At 37.8% G+C, this 10049-nt stretch overlaps 2 protein-coding genes across 2 annotated transcripts in view; both read left to right on the top strand.

Moving 5' to 3' along the window:
- CDC123 (cell division cycle 123) overlaps positions 1 to 10049 on the top strand; it is a 47528-nt gene that overhangs the window by 3353 nt on the left and 34126 nt on the right. The window contains exons 2-5 of the mRNA XM_011359616.2: positions 1565 to 1636; positions 4401 to 4458; positions 4714 to 4746; positions 9679 to 9774. Of these exons, the coding sequence (XP_011357918.1) occupies positions 1565 to 1636; positions 4401 to 4458; positions 4714 to 4746; positions 9679 to 9774 (259 nt within the window). The remainder of the gene's footprint in view (positions 1 to 1564; positions 1637 to 4400; positions 4459 to 4713; positions 4747 to 9678; positions 9775 to 10049) is intronic.
- LOC105291701 (6.8 kDa mitochondrial proteolipid) lies at positions 6502 to 9672 on the top strand. Its single transcript, XM_023530334.1, has one exon. The coding sequence runs from the start codon at positions 7719 to 7721 to the stop codon at positions 7899 to 7901; it is 183 nt and encodes a 60-aa protein (XP_023386102.1). The 5' UTR covers positions 6502 to 7718; the 3' UTR covers positions 7902 to 9672.

The following is a 10049-nucleotide window of genomic DNA, read 5'->3' as shown; positions in this document are numbered from 1 at the left end:
TCGGGAAAATCACCCTAGATGTCTGGAAGCTGGTATCCCTGCCATCATTTCAGTCTTAGGGCTCTGAAAAGAAGGTAAAGTTGACGTTCTCTTGGAAAGGTCATCTTAATTCTCTTGGGATGACATTGTTACTTTAGTGGGGGTCTTTAACCCCAGGAAGAACTTGAACTAAATATAGAGGTGATGATAATTCAAACTTAAGAGTTTGATCTTTTTTTCTGCTTCTTTAGTATAAACTTAGAAATTCGTCATTTTGAGGATAATTAGCATACACAAAAAATTAGCCTTGTGGTTCTAATTTAAATTGGGTAATTGGTTTAGAATTGTGATACATTAAAACATGTAAGAAAAATTTTCAAGTTTTTAAATAGTATTGGAACGTTAGATTCACTATACTTACAGGTTAATTTGCTGGCTTCATAAGAGTTAAATAATTGGGAAGGCTTATTTGTAATTAGTTGACATATTTAAGAAGAAAATTGAATGGATTATTTTTATAATAGAATTAAAACTTTTAAAGCAACTTTTAAGTTTCAAAGGCTCACTTGAAATTGGTTAAAATTTAGCAGATTTACAAATGGCTTAAGATATGGTAGTTGAACTTTTTTAAAAGCATGAAGAACTAGGCTTTTGACTGTGAAATTATAACTTTGAGAAATCAGATATTATTTTTGAAAACCAAAATAGCCCATGAACAATTTTTTCTGTGCACATAAACCACTGTAATGTGCCAAGAAACTTATTTAATAAACGAAGCATATTTATAAGTCAGTGATGTTCTTTTGACTCCCTGAAAGCAGACTGTAACTTTTTCACTTAAAAAAATATACTCCTCAAGATCAAAATAATAGCATTACTTTTAGGTATTGGTGGCAGGGTTTTTTGATGAGATTTTATTACTGAGTAAAAGACAAATTATCCCGTGAGTTTTAAGTGTCTTCACATATGGCTTTGCTGTCCCTTAATTATGATGATCTGAAACAAATTAAAGTCTGGTGGTTAAGGAGCTTTATGGTGGTCAATTAAGTATAATGCCACCAAAACATCCATACAGCATGAATTCTGCGGTTTACGTGCTCGTTGCCAACCAAAGAATGGTTTCCAGAACCTTGAATCCACTTCTGCCCTCTTAGAAGGTGGCCAGGTGCTGTTAATCTTCCAATTTGTTTGCTGCATTTCCTGTGCTGCTGCAAATGTCTGCTGGTCTCTAATTTCCTAAAGGCACGTAACCCTGTACTCAGAATTCTTTTGGGTTTGTTGCTTTCATACTGTGATCCCAGCCTGCTTCTTTGGCCTTTGTTTCTTTACCACAGAGACAGTTGTGGTAATTTTGTGAACCTAATTTAGTTTACCGTGATATTTGTTCATTTTATTTTATTTTATAGTCTCCTGCCACCAAATGTACATCATTAACATTTCCCACTTCATACTCAAATAAGTTTTAGCCCAAAAAAATGTTCAGCCCAAGGAACAAGTACATCAAAAGTTAATTGAGTTTGGAATTTTTTTCTCTCTGCTTGTGCTTGGTCTTTTAAAATAATGCTTTTTTTTTTTTTTTTTTTAGTGTCATTCTTCCACTTCCTCAGAATGTGAAGGATTATTTACTTGATGATGGAACTCTGGTGGTTTCAGGAAGGTAAAGTAGATCAGAAAAAAAATTTTTTTGACTTTATCATAAAGAAATGTTGTATTGATTAAATCTGAGCCGTTGCCATGTAAAACAAGTACATTAGCTTTGGCGCCATTCTTTTTTTTCCTGGCTAAAATTGTGTGCTGGTCTTTTCATGTATTGTCAGTGCCTCATTAATAAGATTTTCAAAATTTTGAGTACTTCGTCCTCTGATAAGTACTAGTTAGGAAATTGAGCAGTTCCTTTCATCTCTGCCTTTAGAAAATAGACACGATAATAATTATTCCTTCTGGAGATGGGGAGGAGGCACGGTGCGGGTGGGGAAGAGGGCATGTTATGACCCTTCGAGATCTTTCAGTTTTTAAGGTAAAAATTCATTCAGTCCATTGCAAACAAAGCTTTACTAGGGTGCCTCAGTAAATTCCTCAGTGTTTTGTTCACAGGCCACCATGGCCCCATTTCCGCCTCCTCTGTTCATGTAGTTCCTCTATTTGTAGATGAAAGAAGTTATCATGCTTCAGTCTTTTTAGTGCAAGCTCAAAAGTTTAAGAGTCATAGAATTTAATGATGTTCCTATTTGTTCGTTCAGGTTTCCATTCAGAAGTCATGTTATCTTACTGCTCGTCCCTCATCATCCCTTCTAAAATAACCTAATACTTACCCTTGCTAGGACATCACTTTTTCTTTTTTTTTTTATAGAATTATAGGTTGGAAATAACTTTTCCTTAGAATTATTAAAAAAATTTGTCTTAATGGTAAAATACACATAACATAAAATTTGTCACATTAACTGTTTTTAAGTGTACAGTTCATTGGTATTAAGTACATTTATAATGTTCTGCAACCACCACCTCCACCATCCTTTCTTGTCTGTCAGTGGAGTGACTGATATCGTAGAACTAACTTTGTAAGACTGTTGTAGGGATAAAAAGAGATAATGTGTAATATGTTTAGCCCAATGCCTAGTATATTGTATGCTCCCAAGAAATACCAACTTCTTTTATCATCATGAATCTCAGTCTGAACATTAAACACATTAGTAAATGTATAAGTGAAAATTGTGATAAGTGCTACGCAGGAAGCGGGGAGGTCACTCACGTATTCAATTACTAGGGGTGGAGGTGGGGCTGAGGATTGAAGGAGGGGTCAGGGAGTACCCTGAAGAAGTAACTTATGAGCCTCTGAGATGTGAAGTTTGGATGTAGGGTAGTCAGTTGAAGGGCGGAGGGAAGAATCTCCCAGGCTGAGGGAGCAGCATTAAGCAGGGTTCTGAGGCATGGAAGATCTTGACATGCATGAAACCAAGAGAGGGTCACGTGGTTGGAGCATGGGAGTGCTGAGCGGTGTGAGACTTGATGACGTGGGAGAAATGGTTAGCGTTCAGCTTGGGGGTGTGTGTGGGAGTCATGTTTAAGATCCTAGAACTTACTCTGTGGTCAGTAGGTATGTACCGAAGGGCTCTGAGCAAGAGAGTAACTTCAGTCTGTGAACAGTGACTGGTTACTGTGTGGGAACTGAAGACCAGTTAGGAGGGTGTTACATTGGACCAGTGAGAACTGATAGTGGCTTGCCCTAGGATGGCGACACTGGTGGCGGGAGAAGTAAATGAATTTGAGGTGTCTTGGATGTTGTCCGTAAGGTGCAGGGCACTTAGTATCTGAATGTCCCCATGGAGGCGGAGGAGGATTAGGTGCTCGGGGTGCAAGATGAAGACTGGGTGAGTCTTACTGCTCTTTATGGACTTCACACAAGTCACCCTGTTCAGAGCCCAGAACTTCGGGTCCAGGGCTCCAGGTCTTACCCATTGCTCACTGGGTTAACCTCTTATTGGCTTTCTGTTTTCCCAACTTTGGTTGCCATCTTCTACGGTTGTCTCCTTTTGGGTCGTCTTTCTTCTCCTTGGGATCTTTCCTGTCATTTTAGTGGAGTTTCAAGAGGGAATGTAGGAATCGATAAAAATCTGTGGTTAACCAGAGGCCCCATTTCTCTTCCTCTTGTAATTTCTTGGTATGGAGCCTGTGCTGCCTCTTGTTCTGATTCTTAATCGTCTCAGCTACTGAGGGAGTTCGTCCCAGGTACTTGGGTGTTGAGGAGGGGCCCCTCGAGTTCTTTCAGCCTTTGCTTCCCTCAGTGTTATCCCCTCGAGTTCTTTCAGCCTTTGCTTCCCTCAGGCAATGGAGACTGGTTGCTCACGACTCTTTCCAACACATGCTCCACGCACTGGCTTCCTCAGAGAGCGTGCATCTGAGTATTTCTCCCCTCTCTCCCCCACAGCTCTCTGTGGTGCCGGTCCAGTCCAGGCAGTTCCAGACACCAGCCCACGCTCCGTTTTCACTGTACAAACAAACAGTTCTTGGTTTGCCCGCGGGGTGCTCCGTCAGCCGCGGAGAGCCGCCCCTCAGATGTTGCCTCTGGTTTCTTCTTTCATCCAGTTTGATCTTGCTTGTCCTTGGCAGCACTTTTTCATCCACTGGATTCAGAATTGTGGATGATTCTTCGTGTCAGCAGAGGTGGAGTTTAAGTTTTGCCTTCCTTGTTTATAGTGATTTCATAGAAGAGAACAGAAAGTTTTTATCTGCCATCTCTTATTGGCCATGTACTCTCATTAATTTCATATTGGTTTTTTAATAGTTTCTGTCTCAAAAAATGAACTTTTCCTAATATCACCTTCCAGTTCTAAGGCAATTTTTTAAAACCTCAGCACACCTGAAATTGACTGCATGGTATCAAAGCCTTTTTTTTGCTTAATTTTTGTTTTATGTTCTTCTAGGGACGATCCACCACCACGTTCTCAGCCAGACAGTGATGATGAGGCAGAAGAAATACAGGTTGGTTCATAATGAAACACTGTGTTCTATAGACTAAGTGATCTCCAGAATAGTTCTGACATTTAGATCTTAGCATATATTCAATAAAATGAGAAATTACATGAAAAATCTCACCTCAACATATAGTTTCTATATACTTTGTATTCAGGAGGAGATGTCACTTGTTTATGTCATTTTTAGGTGGAGCACTGCTTTTTGGAAGTTCAGCACATGGTCTACATTTAATGTTTTGTTTCTGCCCTTTTCTCCATGCAGTGGTCAGATGACGAGAACACGGCCACACTTACGGTAAGAGCAGAGTGCCAGCATGGGGACAGCCTCTCACTGCCACACCGGGTGCTTCAGAGTTTCAGCGCATGTGTCTCTAAATTCCCATTTGCTCACCTTTTCAAATATTGTTTTCTGTGTTGGCTATTTCTATTATTTTGAAAAAAACTTGTATCGTTGTTTACAGGCAAAGATGGCTGCCTTTTTTTTCCCTTTGATTACCAAGGAAATATTTTAAGTGTATAGCTGATACTTTGACTTTTTTCTCTTAAGCTCTGAAAGAAGAGATTTAGCCTAATATTCAGACTCTGAGGTTCCCAGATCCGTGGAACCTAAATTAAAGTGAAAATCTATATTCACTTATTCAAGTATATTTAAATGGTATAAAAATTAGTTTCTTTCAAATGACAGTAGTTTTTGATTTTAATCAATAGCTTATATAAAAATGTGAAAGTTGATTGCACATATTATAGTCTTTCAGCTGTCGTCAAAATTAACTTAAAATATATTTTAATAAAAACATTTTTAAAGGAATGAGTAAAGTAAAAATGCATTTCTAAAAATATGGTAGGTAAGTGAGATAATAGAGAAAGGTTTTAATAAAGTTATCTACAAGTAAATGTAAAGGCACAATAGAGGAAACTAGTTTTTGGTTTTTTTTTTTCGTGGGGAGAGGTATATTCTAATCCAATTCTAAATAGGAAGATACTTGTGTTTATTTTAATGAAAAAGTTGTGGTTTCCAGGGTAGAAGACAAAAAGCAGTGATGCCTAAACTGATAGAGAACATGCCAGCATACTCAGAAAGGAAAAGTTTGCATGTTTTATTTTACTCTGGATATCATAAGAGTTAGTCATTCTCCTTTTATGAACATTCCATTCAGTTCAACGTACATGTTAGTTATACACCATATCCGGGGCACTGTAGTGGGTTCTGTGAAGCAAATAAGGATGAATATGACTTGATTCCTGCTGTAGGGAGTATAGAAACCAGTGGGGAAGGCCCCAGTTTGGGAGGAGAGGATAAAGTGCTGTCAGAACGTAGAGAACAGATACAACTGAGAGATCAAAACATACTTAAGAGTGAGAAGTAACATTTTATCTGCACTGTAAAAGTGGTAAGGATTATCAATATCAACTCATATTTTTAAACACAGATAAGTAGATACAGAAATGAATGATATGCATGTGTATATATGTGTCTGTTTACCAAACTCTGTTCACTGATGTCTAGAGGCAGTGACATAGAATGTTATGGTAGCAGTGAGTGTCCCTAGTGCCCCAACCTTGGTTTCTAAGTATCATTCTCCATGAAAAGGAATCTAAGCTACTTGGAGAAACTCAAGACTGGAGGTGGGGAAGTAAAAATGAGCCTGAAACAACTTGTGTGTCAGAAAGTAAGGACGTAATCCAAGAATAATGGGCATGTGACAAAAAGGAACCCAAAGCCAGCTTGAATAGGTTCCTACTGGCCAAATATTTGAGCATCATAACAACGAAAGTAATGGGGTATAATCACTGGCTAAAAATAGACTCCATGAACCCATACTGACATAAATAAATGATTATATTAAATAAATGGAGCAGAAAAGGGACCAACTAATAAATGTAGAAGAAATAATAGAATTAGAAACCACCATTTGGCAACTGTCATAATAATAATTGATGGAATAGATTTCAAAACTAGTGGATGAATATTTGATGAGAAAGAGGATACTTGCATATTCTCAAGGCATCTCCACCCAAGTTATTTATTAGGTACAAAGGAAAAAACAGTAACTTTACAGTGGAAAGACCTGGCAGCCCAGTGATGAGGATGGACTGACCTACACTGTGTACTTCTTGATGTCATGTACTAAGAAGGACACAGTACCTGCCAAAAGTGCCTAACCTGAACGAGGAAACATCCAACCAACTCAGCATTTTTGAAATCATGTCAAGTAACTGCCCTGTACGCTTCAAAAATGTCAAGGTCATGAAAGATACATCACAACAGAGAGCAATTATGTTAAAATTTTAAAATGTTGTATTTAATGACAGACACGTATCCTAAGTATAAAATCATGACTATAGAAAAATATGCCCGGTGGTCATGGTGGTTGCCTGTGGGGAGAAGGAAGGCTTAGGGGGAGAGCAAAGAGGTAAAGAGCTTCATTTGTAGTGTACTGATTTTTCCCTTAAGAAACTTAAGGATCTGGATCAAATACGCCAAATTGTTGAGTATTTGGATCCAGGAACACAGGTATATATTTTTCGTATATTTAAAATATTTTATTAATAAATTTAAAAACATTTTTTAAATTTCTGAGTGGATGTGGTACAGGTGTGTAGTGGTTGCTAAAGTTGGACAGATAGATGAGTCCAGGTCACAAAAGGTGCATGGATATGATTTATCCCACTTAGAATGGAACCTTTTCCCAAACAACTGAGGTGTTATACAAATTTAAATTTGAGTAGTTGAGCTACAAGCTTAAAGGGTTCCTGTTAAATCTGTTACAAGATAATGTTCAGAAACAGGTAGAATCATTACTCTGTATAAATATAAAACTCCTTAACACATGTCAAAGGTATTATTTAACTCATGAGGAAACCAGGTAGATGTTATAACGTTCAAAGAGAATCCAAAGAACAGACAGATGTAGATTAGGAATATTGAAATGAATATACAAGTGAGGCAGAACTGATTTTTCCTTCCTTGAGGGTAGAAGAGAAGACAACTGGATTCCTATCAGGATAGAATTTTCACATACTTTTCATTGTTATTGTTTATCTGCAGTCTACCAAGTTGTAAAATAGCTCACAGACTAGCTGGAAGGTAACCCAGTAGGGAGGGCTATATGGAGACAATACATAGTCTTCCACTGAAGCACAAATTTTTCTCTAGAATGCATAAACTTTTTATAATTTCAGTTGGTTTTAGGCCTGTGAGTTCGGTAACATTTCCGAGGCGGCTGTGCAGGTTGGGGTGGCCTGAGCTACACGTTCTGTGGCAAGATGTTTCAAAGCCTCATAAAAAATGTTTGGGTCCCCATGAAGCCCTACTACACCCAGGTTTACCAGGAAATCTGGGTAGGCATGGGCTTGATGAGCTTCATCATTTACAAAATCAGGAGCGCTGATAAAAGAATTAAAGCTTTGAAAGGATCAAGTCCTGCACCTGCCCATGGCCATCATTAGCTCTCTGTGGTGTGCACATCAGGTGGAACATCAGTCCGCCTATAAATTTTACAAGCTCTGATAGATGGAACCATCGAATATCGCTGTGTACTTACAGAAGTGCTGTGTCCTTTGTGGCATGAATAAATGTACCTGTAAGACAAAAAAAAAAAATTGGTTTTAGGATCCTTGTGACAGAATTTCTTAAAGTTGATTATTGAGGATTTAGGGAATCAATCGCTTCTTTTAAAAAGTAATACATAAATTTAACGCAATCCTTACATGTGAAGTTTCAGGGGCTAGGAAAATTGTTTTATCTTTGACGATTGAATCGCATTTTGAAATTCGTGTAACTATGCCGTTGATTAAAATTAATGCTAATGCAGATCTTAGGTAAGGGTTTTTCTGGATAGCTGTCTGGGGGAGCCAGATCAGCACCTTCAGGGGATTATAAGGAAATTATTGGCTTAGCGTAAATCATAATTCCTTTTGATGGCGAGAGGCGAATGGAAAATAAAGGACTCATGGCTGTTACTTGTTTTGAAAGCCTTCAAATTGCTAGAGTTTAATTTCATGTGTCTAAGCTGAAGAAGTCAAACATAAGGTAGATACAGTGGCAGGCTGTCAAATAACTAAAAGACACTACTAACCAGTCTAGAGGTCATGTACATCTGTAGAAGGAAAGGTCATTGGCCTGCCCTTGATCTCTCCCATCTTTACTCACTAGCCTATTCCTCAAAGCTGCTAAACTTACACATTTTGGTTTGTTTACCAGACTCTTGTCATAGTTTTCTCTCTGGTATAATTAGGTTAGACCTTGGAGATCAGCATAAGCGATTTGATTTATTTTTGTAGTTAGCTAGTTCTAGACCTCATCTAACTTTCCCCCACTATGGAAGAACTTGTTATTACTGGAATTTTTTTCAGAACTTGCATCTGCCCAGCAGGGGGCAGCAAATAGAAAGGGATAGTGTGACTTTGTAGAGACTTAATACTTTAGTGTTCTGTGTCCTGCAGGCTCCGCTTGACCTCTTTTACTCAGTTCTCTTTTCTACTTTATGTCTGTGTGCCCCTTTCATAGTGACAGGCTTGAGGCAGAGCACAATATTAATTACGTTTAGGTTTCCTCACAACTGTATTTTTGTTTACTTCCTGGCTGAAACGACACTTAGAATGTTTTGGTTACTTGCTTATGTAAAATACGCATTTTAAAATCAACTGAAAAGGAAAGCACAGTTAAACTTCACTAAGATCCTATTTTTGAGTCTTGTTTATTATTAAAACTTGTCTGGAAATAGCAGTGTTTAAATACAGTTAACCACATAATTTATTTCTTATTCTCATGAAGCCTTTTGGGGATATGGCCAAGATTCTTTTCCTGCAAATGGAAAGTCTTCTGGGCCTTTAAATGTGAGATGTTATTTCTGAGAGTTGGAGTATATGCACAGGTGCAATTCCAACTGTCTCTTTCCACTTAAGAAGTAAATACTAGTTTTATGTAGGTGTTAAGAAAACCATTCATTCCTTCTTCACATCTCCAGATGCCTTGTAACATCTGTCTCTTTAGTTTTGTGGGCTTTAATTGTTTAGGAAAGTGGCATTTAGGCACTTTTCCCCATTTCTGGTAAATGTTATTTGATCATTGATTTTAGTTACCTGGGTTCGGAATTCTGATAGTAATTTGTATTCTAAATTATTTTTAACACCCTAAATAGTTTAACCTTGAGATTTTGATCTTGTTTTCTATATTTGTTGTGGTGATATTGACTTGCCCAATTAACTTTTTCTCTCTCTGTAGGCACCGGAATTTCCTGAGTTTACCACCAAAGTCCAAGAAGCTATCAACTCCCTGGGGGGCAGTGTATTTCCTAAGCTTAACTGGAGTGCGCCAAGGGTAGGCCATCAGTATACCTCTGTTATTCGAATACTCTTTGCTTTGCTATTCATTTCATTTTATATCCCCACAGAGGGTCTAATTATATTCTTAATTCTAGAGAAAATATTGTGAAATTTATTTTTATTTTCTGATTTTGCAGTTTACTCTCCTGGCCCTATAAAATGCTATAAATTTTGCCAAAAGACAGTTTCAACCTCTTGTAATACTGATCATGCTAGAAATCTGAGGAAATCCATATGTCGTCCTTTTCAAAATTTCAGCTGTTCAGTTTA

The sequence above is a fragment of the Pteropus vampyrus genome, unplaced genomic scaffold, assembly GCF_000151845.1.
Source record: "Pteropus vampyrus isolate Shadow unplaced genomic scaffold, Pvam_2.0 Scaffold49, whole genome shotgun sequence".
Taxonomy (NCBI): domain Eukaryota; kingdom Metazoa; phylum Chordata; class Mammalia; order Chiroptera; family Pteropodidae; genus Pteropus; species Pteropus vampyrus.
This window is presented reverse-complemented; position numbering and strand designations above follow the sequence as displayed.

What these genes read in the sequence shown, in the direction of transcription:
- LOC105291701 (XM_023530334.1), top strand. Translation starts at nt 7,719, where the DNA reads ATGTTTCAAAGCCTCATAAAAAATGTTTGGGTCCCCATGAAGCCCTAC.